The sequence below is a fragment of the Microplitis demolitor genome, chromosome 5, assembly GCF_026212275.2.
Source record: "Microplitis demolitor isolate Queensland-Clemson2020A chromosome 5, iyMicDemo2.1a, whole genome shotgun sequence".
Lineage (NCBI taxonomy): Eukaryota > Metazoa > Arthropoda > Insecta > Hymenoptera > Braconidae > Microplitis > Microplitis demolitor.
Genome location: NC_068549.1, coordinates 16,823,139 through 16,847,763, shown reverse-complemented (window position 1 = coordinate 16,847,763; position 24,625 = coordinate 16,823,139). Strand labels below are relative to the sequence as shown.

The following is a 24,625-nucleotide window of genomic DNA, read 5'->3' as shown; positions in this document are numbered from 1 at the left end:
CAACAGGTTTTTAAGTAAGATTTTTTATTCTAACGCCTATGGTAAGAAAAAAAAAATTATCTAAAATTTCAATGAAAGAATTTATAGATTACTCAATCTTTAGTAAGAGAAGATAATGACGAGTGTTCATTCCTTACTCATTCTAAACTTATAAGATGAATACCGTACAATTTTTCACCAAAAAAAAATTTTTTTTTTTTAAGAAAATTATTTGCTAATTTTAGTTCAATTTCTATTGCATTAATTGAAAATATATAATAAGTAAAATAATACATAATGATATATGTTTTTTGCAGATGATTGAGTAAACTTAAACATTTTTGTATTAAATTAATAAATGCGTTGAAGTACTTTAAAAAAATCAATATTATAAGTTCGAAATTTTCAAAAATTTTCTCTTCAATGTACTACAAATTTCTTAAAATTTAAAAAAAATAGTCGATTTTTTTAGTACACCCTAATATTTTTTACTCATAATAAAAATTATTTGCATCCTTACAATCTCGGTATTTATATGATTAACGAATATTTTCTGTATGTATGTTATAATTTATTTATTTGAAAATATTTACCTATATAATAATAGTAATTAATCAATAACATTAAAATTATTGAGGGAAAAAAACAAACTAATGAAAATAAAAAATAGGCAAAACTCTCCATCCATTTTCAAACAGTAAATCTTAGATAATATATATCTGTGTGGGTATATTTACGTCTCACAATTGCTTCATTCCACTGATCACTGATTTTAGTTTGTTACCTAATCAGTCTATGAATTCTCTCGGGGTCATGTCATTAAAACACACATTTCTGAATCACTTAATTGAATAAAACACGCCCTTATTAAAGGTCTCAAATAAATTGCCTTTTTTTTTTCAAATTAAATTTTGTGTCTGTAATTTGTTACATATTATTAATTTTATCTCTTTCTCATTCTCAAGTGCATACTTGTTTATGTCATTATTCAATTATGTTAAATACTAATCAAGCGAATCATTAACAAAGAACTGATGCATAATCTATTTAATAGTCTCATTAAATTTCCTGTTGTAATTACGCGAATTTAATTATTTATTTATTCACTTTTTAAAGAGCATACACAAATTATACTCAATAAAAATGTTATTTAAATGATTTTATTTTTTCATTATTACGAAGTTGACATATTTCGTTCCATTTTTGCCCGCTGAAGTTAATTAAAATTTTTTCATATAATTTTAATTAGTAGCCGCGTACTTATTTATTCATATTCACCGATCAATCATTCATAAATTGAATTAAAATACAATATTACATGTAATTAAATTTACTCGAATTCAGTCATATAACATTATCATAAATTACAAAAATCATCTATTACTTTTGCTAATTAAAATAAAACCAACAAAACTAAAACAATTAAAAAAATTAATTTTCATTATTGTTTGAGATTTATCTCAGCATTTTCAAAGAAAAAGGAGGACAATTAATACGTTAATTTTTTTGCAAATATCACGCAATTAATAATATTAAGAATAATAATAACTTTATTTCACTTTTAAAGACCGCAAACCTCGAATATATCGACATAAAAATCAATAATATGTAATAAAAGCATTATCGGATTCTCATTAACTTAATCAATACATTTATTAATATCAATAGCATTAAATTAATGTAATGCAATGTATATGAAAAACAAATTAACTAGTAACACAATTTTTTTTCTTTTTTTTTTTTTGTTATGTTTAATTGGAGTAGTTGAAATTAATAAAAATACACATGTATGTGTAATAATAGTGACTACATATTTAATTTCTTTCATACAATTTCCATACGTTTATACCATTTCATTCTATTTTTTAATTTTATTTTTATTTCGTCACTTGTATTTCGCGCGCACGCGTAATGTCTTATAATTCTTCAAAAATTCTCAATATTCATTTAACAATTAACTATTTAACTAATTAATTATAATGTCAATTATGAATGGCCACTTGCCACTTCAATTATAAAGACTAGCTGAGGCCTGCACAAAAATCGCCCATGCCTTTTACAATGTCATTAAGGAGCATTAAAATGTCGCTCAAACAAAAAAAAATCAATGTGAAAAGTTAATATTTATCTTTTTTCATAATTTTTATTATAATTATTACTAACTTATTAGAATCTAGTCGCTTTCTTTCGTAGCAATTATTCAGGATTCGTATAAAACGATAGATCCCGATGAATTATTCATTTTTTAATTACTTTTCATACTTTATTTTCTTTATTACTTTTCTTTGACTAAAATAAAAAAAAAATTTTCTTCGTTTGAACGCACGCATACGGTCATTATTACCGCAACAAGCAGCAAGCGTTTCTGGCACGTTGAGGAATACATTTTAATATATATACTAAAATAATAATATTAATAATAATGAATTACAGAAAAAATATTCACAGATAAAAGCTGTTTAACAGTTTCTCTTAATAGTCAAAGTTTACTTAAAAAATATTATTATTATTATTATTATTATTACAATATAGAATAAGATATAATAATAAAAGTTAAATAAATAATAACACATAAATTGATAAAGACTCACTAACAAAACCACGTTGATCAATAATTAAACTTTTTTTTTTTTTTTTTTTTTTTTTTAAACACATAAAATGTTACTGTTCTAATTGGGAAGTGCTGGATTGCGTATTATCGTGTTGAGGTTCTCCGGGTGGGGTACCATCGTGTGAATTACCAACATGAGGCGTAGCAGGAGTAGTTGGTTGCGACTGTGGTGTTCCAGTTGGTGCATAAATAAGACGATAGCCGGCAGGAAGGAAAAATCCACTATGAGGTGTATAACTGAATGCTTGAAAATTGGCTAAAGTCTTTGGATCATGATAGTGAATATAACTAGGTCCACTAGCTGTTGGTATTGGTGTTGAGGTAACTAAAGAACCACTTGGTGCAGATGTAATGCTGTTGTCAGAAAGTATTGGCGTAAATTGATACTGTGGATGAGTTGAAACAGTTGTTGGACCATTTGTTGATCCAATTATTTCAGCCGCTTCTGATGCATAGCTCGGAACATTTTGAATATTATCAGTTGAAGGCATTATTGGAATTGGTATAACATAAGTATGAGGAATATTTGTAGACTGTTGTGGTGACTGTTTCAACTTCTGCGTTGCTAAACGTAATGTTTCCTCTGTGTCTTGGGAGTAATTGGAAATACGATGGAAAGATGTCTGTGGAGCTGTACTGAACATTAAGTAATCTTCAACAGCCAAAGGTCGTGATGATCCTAGTTATTATGATATTTATTTATTTAGTATTCATTTCAAATTCAATTAATCAAATATAAAAATTTCATTATTATAAAAGTAATTTTTACCTGTAACAGTTGATGCAACAGTATGATATAAAAGAGGTTGATGTTGATGTTGATGTAATGCGCTCGCTTGTTGCTGCTGCTGTATCAGCAACTGGAGCTGTTGCTGTTGAAAAAGTTCTAGTTCTTCTCTGTGTTTCTTTTGCAACGTTTCCAATTCTAACGTTTGTCTGATAAATAAGAATAATTATTATTTCTAATACACATAAGAAAAAAAAATTAAAATATTTTTATTACCTTTTGATTAACATTTGATATTCTTCACTTGGAGTCAACAATTGTATTCTTTCTTCTTTTTCTATCTATTAGATAATTAAAAAATAATTATCAATTGAGTATATGATATTATAGATAATAAATTAATAATTACTTCATTAATAGATGGTGTAACTGCAGAAGATGAAACTGGTGGCATTGAATTTTCACGGCTGTGAATTATTTGAATTGACGTATCTAAAAAATTAAAAATTTTAATTTATTATTATATTATTAGTATTTTATGCTAAATAATTTTAAATCAATTTGATCGATTTTGCAAATTTTCCATTTATTTTTATTTGCTTATTAACGTTTTGAAGAGGTATTCTCTATCACTCGACCAATTAATATTATTAAATTTTTTAATCAATTATTGTGATAATTTTGACTTATTCTTAAGTAGATTAAGAGTTATATGTTTCTTTGAAAACATTTTGCATACTGTTAAAAATTTTTCCGATTCTCGAAGATAATTGCCAGAGTAATTTCATTAAATTTATTAATTTTACATGAACACTGATTTTATAGTACAAGGCAAGAAAATTTTTTTCGAGCTCAAAGGGCTCAAGAAAACAAATGTACTCAAGAGTATTTTTGAGCTCGAAAATAGTGGGGAGTTTTGAGGCTGGCTCGCAGGGTCAATCATTTTTCAGGTTTTCTTTTCTTCGTGTCATCTCATTGTATAGTAATGAGAGACCCCGTAACCCAGCATTCAAGTGAAAAATATTATTTATTTCAGCATTTCAGCCTTAACTTCAATGATAAAGTTTCTCAATTAAACGTATAGTTGTGTTCAAAATTAAGATCAAAAAATATAAAACACTAAGTGAATCATTTATTTGTAAAACCCCATACGTTCTTTAAGTACAAATAAATATCTAGTGTACTTATTTAATATCTTTGTTATACATTTTATGCATTTAATCAATAAATTAGGGGTGTGCGAATGATTCGAATCGAATAGTTAGATTCGATTCGATATTCGAGTCAGATATTGAATAGTTCAAAGTTTTGAATATATTTATGGTTTTATTAAATTGAAAAATTATTATATTATTTATATGTGTACCTGACAATCATCTATACAATCATAAATTCAATGAACGTAAGATTTAAGAAAATTCAAAATATTCGAATAGTACGAACTATTAGAATATTTCAAACTATTCAGATATTTCGAATAGCTTGAATCTTGGAGGCAAATCTCAAATCGAATTGTTCGATTCGATTCACTTATGATTTTTTTTTTTAAATAAACAGATGAAGTTAAAAATACATTTAAATTATCAGAAATAATTTGTTGAAAAATTACCTAAACTATACAAAATTAACATTAAGTCAATTTTTTTTTTATAAATATTACTCACTGTGAATTTCTTCCATGTGATGAACGGTGTGCGTACGATCTCTTTTTTCCTCTTGATGTTGTACCTGTTTTTGTTGTTCTATTTGACCCTGAGATGAAACTTCACCCGCACCAGGTGGCCCCACAACTTTTGATACCATAAATCGAGATATTTTTCTCATTGGTTGATTTGACGATGCTCTCTGTTCATTGATATCTTGACCTTCAACTTGAACAGGTGTGTCAGTTCCTGAATTGTTTGTACCACCCGACTGAATTGTTCCTTTGGAGACACCCGAGACTGGTATTACTGGAGTCAAAAGAGTTTGTGTAATTGGATGTGCTGGAAGTTGATTTATTATTGTTGATTGTTGAGTAGTACCAGTAGGCATTGGTGGTGTTAATGGTTGTGGAGATGATGTAGGAAATACTAATCCACGATGATGAATTTTAGATAATTCATGTTCTAATTCCTGAAGTCGAGAACCCGATCGTTGAGTTCGAGATTTACCATTTTCTTTACTTGGACTCATTGTTTCAGTGCTTGTACATGATGGATTAACAGTTGGACTATCCAATGAACTTTCTGTATTTGATTGTACAAATTGTTGGATTGTCTGATCCCCCAAATGACTATCAAGAGTATTAGTGGCATTAGCATCAACGTAAATAGTTCCTGGTGGGTGGACTGTGGCTTGAGGAGAAATAAATCCAACTGAATGGACGGAAGATACTGGTACGTTAACTATTTTTTGTTGTAAATGATGACCAGTTGCTGAATCATAACTCACAATACTTGATGGACCATGCGGTGTTGCTGGATGACTTATTGGTGGTGTTCCAATATTTAACGTATCACAAGGTTGACTTGTCAATTGAACAAGCTTTTGCTGAAGATCCGCAATTGTATGTGGTCCGCATGTACCACCACTACTGTTTGCAGTCTCAGATAATTTATCCAATGAATTTTGCTGACTAAGCTTATGATGTTGCTGTTGAATGTATTGATGATGAGAATTAACGGTAAGATCTGTTGATTCTATCATCGTATGCTCAGGAGTTATTTCGTAACTGGAATTCTCGTGTTCAGATGACAATGTATGATAATCTGAACTAGTTCGCCTACTGACGCTGCCATCAACCATATTTTCTGTATCCAGAAATTTTGTATTATCTAATTGTTCTTGCGATTGTATTTGTTGGGGTTGTATTTGTGTAATAGGTTGTAAATTTTGAACAGATTGTTGAACATACTGTACTGGCGTAGATTGTTGATTGACATTTTGCCCAGAATAAGGTGGCATAACCCATTGACCTTGAATAGTGAAATTTTGACTGTGGCCTTGAATAGTTTGAGTTACAATTTGAGCCTGAAGATCCATTTGCTGGTTTACTTGCTGAATAGGTTGTTGAATAACCGATTGTTGTTGCTGAATTGACTGTTGCTGATGCGAATGGTAGACTTGTTGTTGTTGCTGTTGTTGTTGTTGCTGCTGCTGCTGCTGTTGTTGTAAATCTGGTTGATTTTGAATCTGAGAATGATACGATTGTTGTTGGACGTCTGTCTGATTTTGAATTTGAGAATGATACGTTTGTTGTTGGACGTCTGTCTGATTTTGAATTTGAGAATGATACGTTTGTTGTTGAATGTCTGTTTGCTTGTGAATCTGAGAATGGTAAGATTGTTGTTGGACGTCTGTTTGATTTTGAATTTGTGTGTGATACATATGTTGCTGTACATCCGTTTGACTTTGAATTTGAGAATGATATGCTTGTTGATGCTGCTGCTGCTGCTGCTGTTGTTGTTGTTGTTGTTGTTGTTGTTGTTGTTGTTGTTGTTGTTGTTGTTGTTGTTGTTGTTGTACATCTGTTTGATTTTGAATTTGTGTATGATAAGATTGCTGTTGCTGTTGTACATCTACTTGAGCTTGAATCTGTTGATGATATACTTGTTGCTGCACATCTGTTTGATTTTGGATTTGCGGATGATACGTCTGTTGCTGTTGTTGTTGAACATCTGGTTGATTTTGAATTTGTTGATGATAGGCCTGTTGCTGATGCTGCACATCCGCTTGATTTTGAATTTGTGGTAAATATATTTGTTGCTGTTGTTGCTGAACATCTGCTTGATTTTGAATCTGTTGATGATATGCCTGTTGTTGTTGTTGTTGTTGCTGCTGCTGCTGCTGTTGTTGTTGTTGTTGTTGTTGTTGTTGTTGTTGTACATCCACTTGATTTTGAATTTGCGTATGGATTCCTTGCTGTTGTTGATGCTGTGGTTGTTGTCCTTGAAAATTTTGTGATTGGACATACGTCGTAATTGGCACTTGTGGCAATTCAGGTTGGATTGGTTGGAAATACTGTTCCGAATGCAGAACCGGTATTGACGTATGCTGATTAGTCGTTATATTAGATTGATCATGACTAATAATATTGTGCGGAGTGGTAGACTTTGATTTTGGATTCGACAAAATATTAGCAAGGTTTTGCGCGAGATCTGGGAGAGTTGAAGACACTTCTTTAGTTTTTATTTTAGGTGTCACTTCTGTAGGCTGTGCTGGAATTTGTACAGGAGTTGAAAGAGGAATTGATTGATTATGATCTGATTGAGAGTGAGTAAGATGTGTTACATTTGGTGTTTCTGATGTATGAGAGTCTGATGATACACTGGAAGCCCTACAAAGCCATTCTTCAACATTATTTTGTTGAATCTGCTGAGGTAAAGGCTGCATTATAACATACGGATGCGTTGACGTTTGAGATTGTGGCTTTTGAATTGGTGATGGTTGAGATAGGGCTTGTTGAATAAGTTGCTGAGGGATTTGATGTTGAACTTGACCCACTGATATTTGATCTTGTTGAATATGCTGTTGAACTAAATTTTGTTGCTGGATACCAACTTGTTGCTGATGTTGATGTTGAATTACTGAATGCTGTTGAACAGTCACTTGTGTTTGATATTGTGTCATGGGTTGTGTTTCTTGTTGTTGTTGTACAACTCCACCTGTGTTTGGTTGAAATTGAACATTCTGTAACAATTGTGGATTCGCTGGTTGAGCAACATTTGTTGTCTGTACAAGAACAACTGTTTCTTGTTTTGTCTGAGTAACAACTGCCTTAGGATGTATTTGGCCCATCATTTGTTGTACCCCCATTTGAACCTGATTAACATTTTGAATTGTTTGAATTGGTGTTTGTAATTGTTGAGTTAATGGTATTTGTTTCACATATGTTGCTTCAGTATTACTATTGGCATCTAAATCATTTAATATTTCTGACTCCGCCTTAATATTATTATTTTCTAAACTTAATCCTGTCATTTGTTGTGGTAACTTTAATATATTTTCGCAAACGGTAACTGTATCAGATTCACTAGATAATGATTTTTGTTCAACAACAGGACTTACTAAAAAACGTGAAATTTTACGCATTGGAACAGCTTTTTTTGATGGATCTAGTAATCCTTCCTGAGGAGATTCACTACAACTATTTTGAGATTCTAATTTTCGGTGTGGCTGATTAAATCCTGACATTTCAATAACACCTTCATCATCTGCTGACTTTAAATTAATTGTAATATCTTGTTGTGAATAATTAGAATCTGTAGCTACTAATTTGGACATAGTTTCATTTGATTCTTCAATACTTGTGTTATTTGAGTCTAATACCATATCTTCGGCTACAATAGTTTCACAGTTATCATTTGAGTCACTTGGAATATTTACTGGGGTCAATGTATCTGTATTTTGTGTTGAAGTTGAAGATCGTCTTGATATTTCATCTGATATACTATTGTCTGTTGTATTTGTTGTTGTTGCTATATTTTGATTTTCCGTTGAATTAACAATATTTATCAGTTGGGGTTTATCCGTCGAGGTCGCGGCAATGTGAGATATTATCTGGTCAATTGGTAATAATTTTGATGACCCGGAATTATTTGTTGTTTCGTCTCTCTGGAATTCATATTTTTAAATTTTTTATTAGAAATTTAAAAAATAAAATTAATTAGTTTTATAAATTTATAAGAATATGTGTAAATTAAATAAAAATATTTTTTGATTATATCTTACACAAAGAAAAAATTCTGACACAAAGTAAAACAGTTAATTTACATATAATATTATATTATAAAAAATAAAATAATAATAATAATAAAATAATTAGTAAAAAATGTAAATAAAAAAATCCTAAAATAAAAATTAAATTAATTTCTGTTAACTAAATATAATGCTGAAATAAAAAAAAATGATAAATAAATAAATAATTACGAGTGGAATAATAAAAGTTCATAGTTGATTGTCAATTAAAATATAAATTAAATATGATAAATAATAAGTATTAGCGTGATATAAATGATGAACAACCATCGTGAACGAAATGAAGTAGTAAAAGAAAAAATAAATAAATACATAAATAAATTAAAAAAAAAAAAAAAAATAAAGGAATAATAAAAATTAAAAAATTAAAGAATGCAAACCATTGTAAATAAACAACAAATAATGAATTATTAACCAACAAATTGAAAAAATTTGAATCGAAGAGGACTGGAACTCACCGAACGATGCCTACGATGAGCTTTAAAGGAACATCGATGGCTGCTTTGTCGAGTTAGCGAGCCGTGCCTGACCTGCTGCGTCCAAAATTATACATACACTCAATTATAAATGACTTTTATTTTATTTATACACAACAACAACAATAAAACTAATATATTTTTCCCTAAATTAATTTACGTCAATGAATTTTATACTTTTTACCGAAACAAAATATCGTAAGAGACAACTAAAATTGTCATTACATTATGATTAGATGAAAAATCAGCACTGACTGAACATCTAAATCATCAAATTTTAAAATAATTAAATTTTCTTGGAATTTCTAGCCGTTTCAAAATTACAAACAAAATAAAATTATAATTCAGAAATAATATCGAAGTAAATTTTCCAATACACTTAAATATTTGTTTACAAATATAAATTATTTTAATCCATACCATTGTAGAGAACAATACTATTTAAGTTTTGTAAACTTTATTTGTAAGAGAAAGAAAGAAAGAAAGAAAGAGAGAAAGAGAGAAAGCAAGAATGAATGAAAGAAAGATAGAAAAATATTCCACTATTTTTAAATTTATTATCTTACATATGAATAAAAAATAAATTTATAAAATAATAATCACCTTAACCGTATCGAGACTGTGTTCTCGATCTCTTGGTCTACGACTGGTAACAGGACTTCCACCAGCAGACTGATCAGCTGGGCCATGCGCAACCAGAGGAAGACTACGTGTTGGATCTAATCTTAATTGTTTTACAATATCTTCAATTAACTCAACAAAAGTTCCACACTGTGATTGTGGTAATAAATTTTCCGCAACTAAATTATTAGCAATATCCAATGGTACCATGTCATTACGATCAAATTTAAATATTACTGTTTTTTGTTTACTGGTATCTAATTGACACTCCACAGTCATTGATGGACCATCACTATCAGTCACTGATAATACTGTTAATTTAATTCCTGGTTTTCGACGTTTAGTTCCTGACCTCTTTACTCGACTTTTTTCAGGTACTACTACATTTTCTGCATTTTCAGAATGCCCATCAGCTGAACTTGGTAATTGTGATGATGATGATGATGATATAGGAACTGAACCAAGAGATTGTAATTGATCTTGTTGTAAACTTAATGGTCCATCAGACGTTAATGACAAAATAGATTCTACAGTGTCTTGTTTATTTAAACAAACTTTATCAGTATTACTATAAATTTCAGTTGGATTTATCAATTGTGATTGATGTTGAATATTATTTGATTGTGTCGTAACATTATTACCAGTCATAATATTTATACTAGTTGGAATAGTATTAACATTTTGTGTATATTGCATTTGCACTAACATATTTTGTTGTTGTGATTGCAATACTGAATTATTTTGTATATTACCACAAGTAGATGATTGTTGTAAATTTTGTTGTTGTACATTTTGAATAGCTGCTGAATTTTGAACATTTTGAGCAGATTGAATTACCATTTGACCAGGTTGACCTGATGTTGTTACAAAAGTTTGTGATGTTGGTATTACGACATTTGAAGGAACATTTGTATTTGAATAAATAGCTTGAGCATTGTGTCCTGATTGTAAAATTTCAATATGTCCAGATGCACTAGGATTATTAGGATATGATTGATAAATTTGTTGTTGAATATTTTGTTGATACAACGTTGCATTAGTAAATGCAGCAGCAGTAGCAGCAGCATTCGTACTACCTTGTTGATAATATTGTTGAACATTTTGTTGCATTTGCATTGGCGTTGAATTAACAGCATTTGGATGAATTTGCTGAAGCTGTTGTTGCAACTGAGTCTGCGTATATTGAATATGTGTTTGACCTTGTCGAATAACTTGCTGTTGTTGTGGATGATTCATTTGTATTCCAGATTGCATTTGAGATGTTACTTGAGTTGACAGAGGCATTTGTGATGGAACAGGCATCTGATTGAGCTGAATGTACTGCTGTGACTGTTGCGGTTGTTGAATAATTTGTGAAGGCTGTTGAATTTGTTGCTGCATTTGTGGCTGAGTTTGAATTTGAGTTTGGATTTGTTGTGGTTGATTATGAGTTGGCATCTGAAGCTGTTGCTGTGTAATTTGAGATGATTGTTGTATTTGAGGTGGCATTTGAGATTGTTGCTGTTGAATTTGAGATTGGGTTTGCATTTGCGGTTGCATTTGCGATTGCTGTTGTTGAATTTGAGGTTGAGATTGCATCTGAGACGGAATTTGCGTTTGTTGTTGCTGAATTTGAGACTGAGATTGAATTTGAGGCGGCTGTTGTTGTTGCTGCTGCTGTTGAATTTGAGATTGAGATTGCATTTGAGGTGGCATTTGAGTTTGTTGATGTTGAATTTGAGGCTGAGATTGCATTTGCGCCTGCATTTGAGGATGCTGATGCATTTGAGACTGCTGTATTTGTGACTGAATAGTAGGTTGCTGTTGAACTGAAGGTTGTTGTTGTTGTTGTTGCTGCGGTTGTTGCTGTTGTTGTTGTTGTTGTATTTGCGACTGCCCTTGAGGTTGTGACATGTGTTGTTGAATTGATGGAAATTGTGGTGGACCTTGAATAGTCTGTGGAGTCGAACACTGTGAAGAATTAGCACTTAAAGCTTGCGTAACATGTTGAGAATATTGTTGTGGTTGTGATTGAGCTTGAGGTTGAAATTGTTGGGGCTGCTGCTGTTGTTGTTGTTGAGCATGTTGCATTTGTTGATATGCTTGTTGTTGCTGTGGTTGTTGTTGATATTGTACAGATTGCTGAGTATTTTGAGTAGCTTGAGAAATTTGTTGAGCTTGTTGAGGCTGTACCACAGACGTTTGTTGTTGTTGCATCAACGGCTGCTGCTGAATAATCTGCACTTGCTGTGGTTGTAGACATGTTTGTTGACCTTGTTGGTTTTGTTGTAAATGTGGTGGTGGTGGTTGTTGTTGCTGTTGTTGCTGTTGTTGAATTGTCATTTGTTGTTGCAACTGCATTGGTTGTTGCATAGATACTTGTCCTTGTAGCATATTTATATTTGATTGAATTTGTTGTTGTTGCAATTGAACTTGTTGTAATAATAATTGCTGTTGTTGTTGTTGCTGTAACAAATTTTCATTAACAGACTGAGTCTCAGCTTCTCTATCTAACCGTTCTTTTTCTTCTTTATGCTTACGATCTTCACGTTCTCTTAACAAAGTAGCAATTTGTGATTTCAACATTTTAGTAACCGCCTTTGCGTCTTCTTCAAGAATTAAACTAGACTTTGCCATTTCTAATGCAACCTCTTCAGCATTATCCCGCTGTATGTCAAAATCAAATTGTATGGCTTCATTTTCCTTGTGTTTGTTGGTACGTTTCTTCGGATCAAGAACACGCAGTCTAAATTCAACGCGAGATAATTCAGCATCAGCTACCGCACTGTCACGCGAAACCATTTCCAATTTTAAACCCACATCATCGGCAAAAAATTCATGATTTAATAAATCTTTAACTAGAGGACGTTCATCTTTTTTTAAACGTATACACATTTCTATTATTTCACGTACTTCTGGATTTTCTACTTTATCATAACTCAATGGCTTAACACCTGATACAACTCGTTTATAAATTTGTGCTGGTCCAGCACACTCGGAATATGGATATTCACTTGTTGCCATTTCAAGCATACACATACCAAAAGCATAAACATCAACAGATTCATCATAATGCTCTTCATACATTTCCGGTGCCATGAATTCCGGTGTACCAATTACACTTTTAGCAAAACTTCGATTTTTTAAAGTTGCTAAACCAAGATCTCCAATTTTAACACTTCCGGTTGTTCCAGTAATAAAAATATTATCACATTTTAAATCACGATGAATTATTGGCGGTGATCTCGAATGTAAAAAACTTAAACCTTTTAAAATTTGTCGGCACCACGACTTTACGACTTTTGGATTTATTTTTTTAAATCTTCTCAGATACCTAAAAACAAACAAAAAAATAATTCAATGGTTAATATAATTATATGAAAATAAAATAAATTATGAATTATATTTAAGCAACTTAATTATTTCCAAGCTAAAAGTGTTTAATATTGACGGTAAATAATTTAATTTTGATGCACATACTTAGACTTATTAATATTATTCAATAATCAGAGGCTAGTATTTATTTAAAATAAAGAATAAAAATAATTAAAAAATCCCTTCAAGGTAGAATCCAAAATTTTAAAAGGACCCTGATAGCCACCATACCCACAAGTTAACTTCAAGCTACAGCTGTATTCTAAAGCCAATTTAAAAACAAATGTTGGAGAGCTAACAGTTGCGGTTAAGTTGACAATAGATTATCTGTAACTTGAATTCAATTTGACTTCAAATATTACCGTCAGATAATGACGTTAAGTTGATTGGAAATTTCACTTCAAAATGACGGCATGTTTTTCTGTCAAATTACATTCAGATGACAGCAGTTGATTTGCATCAACTTGCACGTAAGTATTATCTAGCCAAAGCTTGCCAGAAACTTGTCGTTAAGTTAGCCGAAAAATTTTCACTGCAGAACTTGCTGAGCAAGGTGTGGCTATCAGGGGATTTTTAGATATAAAAATTAAAACTGTACTTTTTATAAAATATTTTTAAATGTTCAAAATTAGTATTAAATCGTCAATTATCAAAAGTAACACTATCGATATAAATATTAAATTTATTAATACAAACGTACGTTTTTAATGTTCCTGAGGTCATGAGCTCTGTGACAAGGACGATGTATTTCCTTTTCGTTAGAGTGACTTCCCAATAATCATAAAATCTTACGATATTAGGATGCTGAAGACCCTTGAGCATTTCAGCTTCTTCACGAAATCTCAATCTTTCACTTTTATTTAATTTTTTTTCCTGAAGCTCGCACCAAGCTACAGATACTCCAGTTTGAGTATCGAGACCTCGATAAACAGTCTTGAAACTTCCACGTCCAATTTCTTCTTCAAATTTAAGAAAACGTTCGTCAGGAGACATACCAATAGCCTTTTCTTCATCTTTATCATGTTCAACAGTTTGTACTTTAACTTTCATAAGTAAATTTCTAACATCCTCCATTGCCATAGTTTTTTGTTTCTCAAGTTTTTCATCTGCTTTAAAATTTTCATCCAACAATGGTCCAATAAAACCTTCAGCCGTTTCTTCTTGCACTGAATCTTTAGTCTCAGTCTCTTCTGTTGGTTTACTACTTTCAATGGTATTATCACTCTGAGTTTTCGTTGATTCACAGACATCTTGCTCAGCATCAAAGATTGGTACTTTTCCTAATTTACTTAATGACTCTCGTAGCGCTTGAGCTGCTACTATATCACTGATACTCGTACCGTTATCATCTTCATATATCGTTACTTGATTGTCATCTTCAATAGTAGACGCAACTTCCGGTTCTTTATTTTCCGATATCGTTGACTCTTCAGTAACTTTAGATGTTATAAATCTCGTATTTTTTATTTTCTCTAATTTTGACTTTTCATTACTATCTCCTGCACTTACTATATCATTTTCACTATCAATAATTGTTTTAGTAGAATTTTTCCTAATAATTGAATCACTATTATCAGTAGACTCTGTTGAAATTTTTCTCTTAGGTATTTGCGACACTGAATCACTAGAATTTTTTTTCTTCTCTCCAGAATCCACTCCCGAATCTTTAGACGTTTTTCTTGAACGTTCTTCCGATTTAGTTCCACTTGATGACTGGTGTTTATCATAACTATCAATAGATCTAGGATGACTCGATGACCGCATCATTGATCGTTTTTTAACATGACTTGAATTATCAACATCAAAACTTTTTTGTGATACTTTTTTAACGGATGTTGTAATAATTTTAGAATTTTCAGGCGCATCTTGTGTCTCGTGCAATGATTTTTTACTAGTATTATCATCATTGCACACCGACTCAGTCTCGACTAGTGGATTATTTTCAGCAGTCTTATCATTATCATCCTTTAATTTATTAGATTTAATTTTACCATCTGGTATAATAGATATTGAATCAATACCTGATACTCTCGACATAATTTCAACTACCTCCTCAGCATCACTGCAGGCAGTGTCACAGCTACTGTAATCTCTAGTAATTAAGTGCAAACTTTGTGATGAACAACATGCATCAGAAATGCTACTAGAGTTACTTTTCTTTTTAGGCGATGGTGAGCCACTAAACACCACTCCATTACTCGTTATCGACGTCGAGTCAACACTACTGTCACTTTGATTACGTTGTTGTTTTTTGTTAACATTTGTCAATGAACGAGTCGTTGACGATGTTTTACTACTAGCACTTGATCCCACTTGATTAATAATAGATAATTTACGCTGACGACGATTATGGTGACTGTTACTGTGAGTCTTCTGTGTATTAACAATACCACAAGTTCCTCCAGTCTCTTGTGAGGCTATATGACCCACACCAAGCCCAATTCCTCCTTGACTACTTCCGGCACCACTGGCCACCAGCTTTGGACATAAACCAGACAGGCCAACACTAGCTCCGCCTGACGTACGTTGCCTACTTGCTTCATACCTGTAATAAAAAATATAAAAACTTTACATTTATATATTGACACATGAATAAATAAATAATTATATACATATATATTTGCTGGCTCATAAATACAATGACATCTGCGGTTACTCATATGGACTAACAAATTATATTTTGTGCCATTTATTCATGTGCATAAAAAAAAATAAATAAATAATATGAAAATTGATAACTTATTTTCTTTAGTAAGCATTGATTCGTCAATAATTAATTTTTATAAATTATTATTGACAAAACAAGTGTAAATCTTCTTACTCTTAAAAGATTATTTAAAATATGTTAGTTATTAAAGAGTTAAAATTAATGCAAAGAAAAGCACCGTAAAAATTATTGCAATGAGTGAATTGATTAAAGTTTAAATTAAATAAGTAAATAAATAAATAATATAAATATTACAATGTTTATATTGCCAATTGTAAAAATAATGTAAAGTGAGTAAAGGAATATTAACAAAACAATATAATTTGACAAATTACAAAAACAATATTCAAACTATTTTTTTTCTTGTATTTGATTTTGCTTTTTGTAATTGTAAAATAGAGATAGTGAATACACGAAAAAAATATACCCGATGCAAATTAAAAAAATAAACTTAAGTAAGTGTATAGTAAAAAGATGCAGTGACGTGTGAAAATATAAGAAGCATGAATTTTGATACAGACATCATTATACCTGTCCTGTCTGGAATGGCCAGATGGAAATAACCCTCGCACTACGTTGCCTATAGCTGCTCTCTTTTTCGATTCCTTTTCTCGTCCTCTACACCCTCCACTACCTGTGCCCACCTGATAATGTTCTTGACGATGTCCTCGATCAGTCTAAAAACATTTAAATAAATCTATAAAAGACTTTAGTTATTTATTTTTTTATTTAAATACTATTCTATGCAATACAACTGCTACTTGTTCACTACATATGCCGTTTAGTTGTCAACAATTATCCTGTTAAAGGTAAAAAAAAAGTAATATTGTACGTATAGTTTGTCTATTAAAAGCGTAGGTAGCATATGAATCATCAAACAACTGTCAATTAAATAACATGCTAACAATGGCTAAATTTTTAAAGTATATGTGTTTATGTTTAATACAATAAATTACCTTTAAATTGAGAAGTTTGATATTTAAACGACTAGAAGAATTAGTCGGTACTGGACTCAAGTCACAGCGTAATCTTCGATGTGATTTTTCTACAATTGGATGATTATTATCATCATCAATATCAAGTGCATTAGTATTACTAATAGGATATGCACGGGTTGATGTGAGTAAAATATTATCACCGTTGGTCTCCACTTTATTATTCGTGCTTACAGGACTCACTATTTTGTTCTCATTGCAACATCTCGGCATTGCACGAAAATCAATCGTATACTTGAATAGACAGTTTGTCACAGCCTTCAGCAACACTGTTCTTAATAAGTAATACGTTACATATATTATTATTTTATGTTTGTTCAGCTCTTAATTTATTTTCATCTGTATGAGATTTATGTCAGAGACAGTGTCAATTTAATTGTTTTAGAGCTTCCAGCTTAAATGTCAGTATTTTTAAAATAAAATGTATCTTCACACTTATAACCTTCACTCATTTCACTTTAGTTTTATTTATTTACTTTTTTTTTCTGTTACGAAGCTTTACTTCAAGTCTTGTACATCTATTAAAATCTACCAAAATATTTGATATAACTATAAACTAATATCATCATTGACCGGAATGACGTATTCTAAAAGTAAATACAAAAAAAATATTAGAATAATAATTATTATAATTAGTAGTATATTTACAAGGATTAAAAAATTATATATTTTTACAAACCTGTAGTTAAATAAATTAATTAATCAAAATTGACTATTAATAAAAATGTCTCCCAACAATTAGAAAAAAAACTAAAACTCAAATTCTTCAGCGTCAGCGTATCTCGAAAAGCTTTCACGTTGCTGTAATCTCTCATGATAATTCATCAACGAGTAGTCTGAAAATTAAAATTAAAATTATTAATTATTTTATAAAAATACAAATATAAAATAGCATAAACTTTGTTAAATTAAACATTGATTTATCAGAAACATAATATTTAAAAATTTTCACACAGAAACGATTGATTACACGGAAAAAAACTATTATAGCGAAAAACAATTCAAAGATACTGATAACCATTTTTTTTTTTTTTTAAGATTGAATTAATATTCTCGATAAATTCGGTATTGTATAATAAATACTTGATAAAATTTATCTACGAGTAGTACACAATAAAATAACAGATAAATTATTATAATAATATTCAATAATAAATATTACAAGTTACAGGTGGTCGATGAAATAAAAAAACTATATATGATGTAGTATGATACATGAGAAATGAATTTCGAGGAAGGTATCATTCTCTAATCGCGGTTTAGTTTTAATCGAGCATCAATATTGTACAGTGTAAAGAAGTTAAGGCATAAGAAATCTGACTCTCCGAATGGAAGCAAACTGATGTAGCGTTGTTGACCATCACATATATCAACAAGTTATACACGTGTATATGACATAAATTGCGCATAATTTTACTCATTAATATTACTATATTATTCCTACTATAACTTATCTATTTTTAACTATTTGTTTTAAGATTAATTACGATACTGGTTAGCCGAGGTCTAATAATTTTTGAATTTTTTAAAAAATGACAAATTATAAAAAAAATAAATATTTAAAAAATTGCACATATAGCATATATAGCTTTGTTAATTTTCTTCATGTGCATATTTTTAGATTTTTTTTGCAATTGATTTGTCGAAGATAAAATCTGAAAATTGGTAATTGCCTGCTAGTTTTGAAATCATAGATTAATTTTAAATTTAATTGAGTAATCATGATTATAATAATAATAATGATTATTATTATAATGAATTTGATATTATCCAGCTGTATACTGTAATCAAGTTAACATAAAACGCTGATGCGATGATACCTTGACAAGCTCACAGAGCACGTGTAAGTTATAAAAAATAAAAAAAAAAACAATACACGGTCAAAAAGATAAAAATGAATGGCATCACAAATGTCCAATGTCTTATCAACCATTTGTCTATTTAATTTGCCACATTATAAATTAAAATGAGAAGCTAGTTTTTATACATGTATATATATATATATATATATATTGGTATGTATTTGTGTGAATGTGCGTGTGTGACGTTTAAAATAAATATAAGAACAACATGTGTGGCAATAATTGAGTGATAACGATTGTCAAATTGATTTATAAAATAAATAAAATGCATAATCGTTTGGATAACTGACACACCAGGTTTAATAATGACGTACATATGTTTAATAAACTTAACAGATTAAACGAAGATGATTATAATAACTTGGATTGATTTCGTCGAACGAATGACCACGTACGTAAAACCTGTCAAGAAATTATAAGTAAAATTGCAATATAGTATAGACGAAAATGCGCAGACACAGGCTTATAATTTAAACTTTACTAACAGACTAACTACCAAAGTTAACAGACAAGACAAGGAAGAGTAGAGAGAATGAAGAAGAAACAAACATAAAACGAATCAGGGAAACATTGACAGTGCGCAGCAGCAAGTGTCGAGACGACACACAGGCGTCACGGTCGTCGTTGTCGTCGTGGTGGAGACGACGATTGTATGATAGAGAGAACACAGAACAGGGGCACGTGCGTGTGCAACCGAGGGCATATACTACGCACACCGCAAATCAAATAAGCTTTTTTGCTTGTGCTTGTACCAATGTATGTACATGGTCACAGTCACTGAGAAAAAGAGAAAAAGACAGAGAGAGAGAAAGAAATAACGAAAGAAAGAGAGAGATGTATGTATGGACGATGTGACCGACTCCACGTATACACATTTAAAAAATCTAATGTATACGCGGCACACGCCAGCAACACACACACACGCACACACACACACACATTTAAAAGTATCATATAGATCAACTTCATGGACTTTATACACACGTGAAATCGTATGGCCACGATAATGTGACATCTATCCCAAAAATATCGCGCTAGATAACTTCAATATGTATAAACCAATAAAAATTTAAGTAAAAAATATAATCTATGACAATAAAAAATAAATTATTATTAATCACTGAATTCTTATACTAGTGAGTTGGTTTGAATTAAAATAATAATAACACAACAATGAACTTGTCATTTAGTATCTATGGAATGGCAGCGATACTCTCTTGAATCACTTAGTGACGTTCAATTACTTTGACCTGCATTATCAAAAAAGTTTAAGTGTTAATGGTTTACCATAACTAATGAACCAGCTAGCAGTGAAAGTCCTGAAAAACTTTGAGAAACTTAACACGAAAGACACGATAAAACTATGGAGCACAGACTGCATATACAATTGAGTGAGCCTGCAACGATTCTCCCGTGTATTCCCGGCGAGACGGCTCACGACACACACACGCGTCACATACACCGTCGACACTAACAAACCAATACAATACGTCCCCTCTCTTAACTCGTTTTCCCGGCGCCACACGTTTTTACTCACATTTATACTGGCGAAAAATAGCCCCCGACTACACCCAAATAATCACCATTTTTTTATATACACTTCCCAAGACGTACTCTAGCGCACTCTTGAGATGCTATGTGTAACGTACGGGAAAAATCTGTAAAGCGTTAAGGGGCCATTCACACTCAGTCACTTCGACCCTCAATGTCTTTGTGTTGGTTTAAATATATATTTGTATGTTCACACAATTTTAATTTCTATATATACATACGCATCATCTCACTCAAAAGGAGTTCTACTACTAGTGTATGGTTTACATGGATGTACTTTCGCCAATGACTAGAACGAATAAACAGACTCATAAGCTCTATGGGCAAACGAGGACAAAATATTGAATTGACTACACATTGATAGAGCATGAACAATCTTCTCAGGCTTAATATCTGTGTAGTATCTACATTCGTGGCGCCATGGAAACAAGAGATCGAGATCTTGTGGATCTTATGTCCGGTTTGGGTTTGGTTTTAAAGCCGCTGTTGCCTGGAATAGAAATCCAGACAGAAAAATCCGACTACTCATTCTAACTCACTTACTTACTTTACTTATTGCTTTCGACAAACTAATATGTGGATATTTTTATCAGGTTTTCTCATTACCTTCATAATATCTAATTACTATCAGCCTTAATCTTATCTATTTATATAAATTATTTTATGTTATTAATTATTTGCTAACTTATTTTTAAATAGCTTTTCTTTTGAACAAAAATCACTAAACTTTTTTTTTTAAATGTTGATAAATATATATATGAAAGGATGACTCAGATTAATTTACATTTAATGGTTTAATTGATTCCTTTTAATTATTTTTTTAAATCTATTTAAATTTCTATGAATTTATGTCATATTTCCAAGAAATTTAATAATGGAAATTATGTGAATATTTCTTTGACATTTTCGATTATTTTAATCCAATAAAAACTCAAGTATGTTGATTCATAAGTTTGGATTTTAAAGATAAGATTGTTTTTTTTAATTCTCAGGCATCCTATGATTATTTTTATATATTATTTATTTTTTTTTTTTTTTTTTTAAATGATTTACAACAAACGTGGAAATTAATGGCGGTAAATTTCAAATTGAGTACACGCTTTATTGGAAATTGCCTTTTGGTGTATATCAACTTGAGGCAAAGAATGGCGCTATGTTATCAAAAAATCTTAAAGCAACGTGTGGTAGTTGACATAACCTACTATCTACAGGACTTGATAAAAAATATATGTTTTAATTAGAAAAGTAATTTGGGTTTATTAAAAATTATTAAAAATGGTTAGAAAATTAAAATTTCATGAAGCAAAACTGTTGAAAAAAGTTGATTTTATTTCTTGGAAAGCTGATAATAACTTACATGAAGTTAAAATTTTAAAACGATATCGTATACAAAAACGAGAAGATTATACCAAGTAAGTGAAATTGTTTATCTTTTATTATTTTATTTTTTCGATTACTAATTTTATTTTTTATAGGTACAACAAGATGTCACGCGAAATTCGTGATTTAGCTAGAAAAATAAAAGAAATAGATCCAAAACATCCTTTTAGAATTGAACAGAGTGCACTATTGTTGGAAAAATTATACATGATGGGTTTAATTGCAACGAAATGGGATTTATCACTTTGTGAAAAATTAACTGCATCATGTTTTTGTAGAAGAAGATTACCTGTAGTAATGGTAAGAAATAAGATGAGTCAAAGTGTTAAAATGGCAACACAACTTATCGAACAAGGTCATGTTAGAGTTGGAACGGAAGTTGTAAAAGATCCTGCTTTCTTAGTAACAAGGTAATCAATTTATTTTTATTTTAAAATGTTAAAATGATTAATAAATATAAATATTAATAGTTTTTCATTACCTATATAATGTTAATTTGATTATTTTTTTTAGAAATTTGGAAGATTTTGTCACATGGGTAGATACCTCAGCTATTAAAAGACATATTTTGGAGTACAATGACATCGTAAGTAATTAATAAGAAAAATTAATTTTAGTTATATTTGCAAATAAATTAATCAATAATTTTTTTTGTTACAGAGAGATGATTTTGATATTTAATGAAAATATGGATGTTTATTATATTTATAATATTAATGACCAATATTGTTGTAAATAAATTTTTTAAAACGAAAATACTTTTTTTTTTCGTTACCTCTGTCATAGTAAGATGAATTTATAAGTTATTTATATATGTATTGGATGAATGGCAAGTTAACAAAAAAAATCTGAATTAATAGCTAACAGCCACTATTAAGCAATTCTATTTTTAAATTAGTATTATGTATATGCCCGAGCTAGTATAGGTAGAACTGATGAGTCATAAATAATATTACTGAATAAGTAGAAATATAATAATTATTTATTTTAAATGATGTACAATAAACTTGATGAAGAATGCAAGTTTACCTACATTTATCGACCTGTATGATGTATGAAGATGGAAACTTAAAATGTTAAATATATTTAAATTAATTTATTATTAATTTTTTTTCGATAGTTTTATAAAAAACAATACAAACGCCATTTATTTTTTAGCAAACGATATTTTCATGGCGTGTGATGGTGTAATTTTGAAACCTTGCAATGCATCTTTAGCCGCACCTGATTGTACTTCATTTTCAAATTCAACAAAAGCAATATCATGCCTGTTAGGTACAAGTCGTACTTCTTTAAATCCAGGAAACTGATTAAATAACATAGATAACATCATTTCTGATGTTTCATCTGGTAAATTAGTTAAGAAAAGAATTTGATTAGGTGGTTGTTCTGGTACTGCTGCGTTCATCATTCCTGGATGAGCTGGTACACCAGAATGATAACCAACTTGTTGTTTTGCTTGATCTTTAGCTTTTTTCTTAGCACGCTTAGCTTCTTCCTCAGCAGGAACTGTCACACGTTTCGGTTTCTTTGGTCTCTCTGAATACGTACCCTTCATTTTGGCAATTATATCACTTTCTGTTTTTGAATATTGTATTTTCTTTAAAAGAAAAAGAATAATAATTAATAGAAAAGCATTAAATGAATTACAAACACATTAATTAAAATATTTATTACCATAGGCTTATCATAAAATGGAAAACCTTGCATAGATCTTAATGCATTTGTTGCACTTTGAATTTCTTTAAATATAACAAATGCTTGACCGCGCATTTTTAAAGTTTTTAACGCCACAATATCTAATATATGTCCAAATTGTGAAAATATCGCGTATAATGATTTTTTTAACTCCTCCTTTTTAATTTTTTCATTTAAATTATTAATATAAATTGTGTTATTCGGGCGAATATCCATTATATCTGAAATTAAACAAATTAACCTGTTAGATGTTTTATTTTTAATATATATATATATATATATATATATATATATATATATATATATATATTCATATATCTATAGACTAATATTTTAATTATTAAATACTAAACTATTTTTTAGTAACTTACCAATATTTTTTTATTTATTATTTATATTTTAAATAATATCAATCAATATTTTTGTAAATTGATTATAAGAATAACCGGTGAGCGTCAAGCTTTAAGGTTATATCCGTCACTCCTCAGTTTATGTTGAGTTGACTATACATTTTAATATAATATAGATCAAAAAATAAAAAAAAATGTAATCATAAAGTTTAATTTACAATTACAGTATTTATGATTAATTTTCAAAGGGAACGTTAAAAAATTTACATTTCTATGGCTCCATTTTCAAAATTTATAATTTATGAATATTCAATAAAAATAATTAAATTATGAAGAAGAAAATAATATATATCTTTATAATATATTTATACAACAATATATATGCATAATTTTATTTTTTAATAACTAAGGTAAAAATCTAATTACAAATTTGATTGCTTGCATAAAAAAAATAATAGTTTTTTTTTAAATGAAAATAAATTATTAAAATTAGTATATTTTTTTTCCTTAGAAAATATATTGAATTGATTTAAAAAAATGATGCATTCGATAAAATTTAAATAATGGAAGTAAAT

The 24,625-nt window shown here is 29.9% G+C and overlaps 3 protein-coding genes across 7 annotated transcripts; 1 reads left to right on the top strand and 2 right to left on the bottom strand.

The window, feature by feature from the left end:
- Positions 1–1,123: 1,123 nt before the first annotated feature.
- On the bottom strand, positions 1,124–20,600 carry LOC103573805 (uncharacterized). 5 transcript variants are annotated; one of them, XM_008553023.3, is made up of 12 exons: positions 20,359–20,600; positions 17,889–18,045; positions 17,171–17,796; positions 16,746–16,891; positions 14,208–16,052; positions 10,136–13,466; positions 5,342–8,912; positions 4,982–5,269; positions 3,727–3,809; positions 3,594–3,658; positions 3,360–3,526; positions 1,124–3,269 (listed from the first exon to the last, which is right to left on the bottom strand). In XM_008553023.3, exons 3-12 carry the CDS (start codon positions 17,420–17,422, stop codon positions 2,641–2,643), a joined length of 10,377 nt encoding a protein of 3,458 aa, XP_008551245.1. In that variant the 5' UTR covers positions 17,423–17,796; positions 17,889–18,045; positions 20,359–20,600; the 3' UTR covers positions 1,124–2,640. The 5 variants fall into 5 exon arrangements, with proteins under 5 accessions (XP_008551245.1, XP_008551242.1, XP_008551243.1 ...); XM_008553020.3 differs by having other exon boundaries at positions 4,982–8,912; XM_008553021.3 differs by lacking the exon at positions 20,359–20,600 and adding an exon at positions 19,386–19,546 and having other exon boundaries at positions 4,982–8,912.
- A 1,092-nt stretch (positions 20,601–21,692) lies between these two features.
- On the top strand, positions 21,693–22,773 carry LOC103573806 (U3 small nucleolar ribonucleoprotein protein IMP3). Its single transcript, XM_008553025.3, has 4 exons — positions 21,693–22,034; positions 22,098–22,412; positions 22,516–22,588; positions 22,663–22,773. Exons 1-4 carry the CDS (start codon positions 21,898–21,900, stop codon positions 22,681–22,683), a joined length of 546 nt encoding a protein of 181 aa, XP_008551247.1. The 5' UTR covers positions 21,693–21,897; the 3' UTR covers positions 22,684–22,773.
- Positions 22,774–22,966: 193 nt separating this feature from the next.
- Positions 22,967–24,203, bottom strand: LOC103573807 (U1 small nuclear ribonucleoprotein A). The gene is made up of 3 exons (XM_053739352.1): positions 24,072–24,203; positions 23,680–23,921; positions 22,967–23,602 (listed from the first exon to the last, which is right to left on the bottom strand). Exons 2-3 carry the CDS (start codon positions 23,914–23,916, stop codon positions 23,150–23,152), a joined length of 690 nt encoding a protein of 229 aa, XP_053595327.1. The 5' UTR covers positions 23,917–23,921; positions 24,072–24,203; the 3' UTR covers positions 22,967–23,149.
- Between the last annotated feature and the right edge of the window lie 422 nt (positions 24,204–24,625).

What these genes read in the sequence shown, in the direction of transcription:
- LOC103573806 (XM_008553025.3), top strand. Translation starts at nt 21,898, where the DNA reads ATGGTTAGAAAATTAAAATTTCATGAAGCAAAACTGTTGAAAAAAGTT. An exon ending in CCTGCTTTCTTAGTAACAAG is followed by an intron (nt 22,413 to 22,515) that starts GTAATCAATTTA and finishes TATTTTTTTTAG; the next exon opens with AAATTTGGAAGATTTTGTCA. An exon ending in TTTTGGAGTACAATGACATC is followed by an intron (nt 22,589 to 22,662) that starts GTAAGTAATTAA and finishes TTTTTGTTACAG; the next exon opens with AGAGATGATTTTGATATTTA.
- LOC103573807 (XM_053739352.1), bottom strand. Translation starts at nt 23,916, where the DNA reads ATGGATATTCGCCCGAATAACACAATTTATATTAATAATTTAAATGAA. An exon ending in CATTTTATGATAAGCCTATG is followed by an intron (nt 23,603 to 23,679) that starts GTAATAAATATT and finishes TTTCTTTTAAAG; the next exon opens with AAAATACAATATTCAAAAAC.
- LOC103573805 (XM_008553020.3), bottom strand. Translation starts at nt 17,422, where the DNA reads ATGCCGAGATGTTGCAATGAGAACAAAATAGTGAGTCCTGTAAGCACG. An exon ending in ACCTCAGGAACATTAAAAAC is followed by an intron (nt 13,467 to 14,207) that starts GTACGTTTGTAT and finishes GTTTGTTTTTAG; the next exon opens with GTATCTGAGAAGATTTAAAA. An exon ending in TATCAAATGTTAATCAAAAG is followed by an intron (nt 3,527 to 3,593) that starts GTAATAAAAATA and finishes CTTATTTATCAG; the next exon opens with ACAAACGTTAGAATTGGAAA.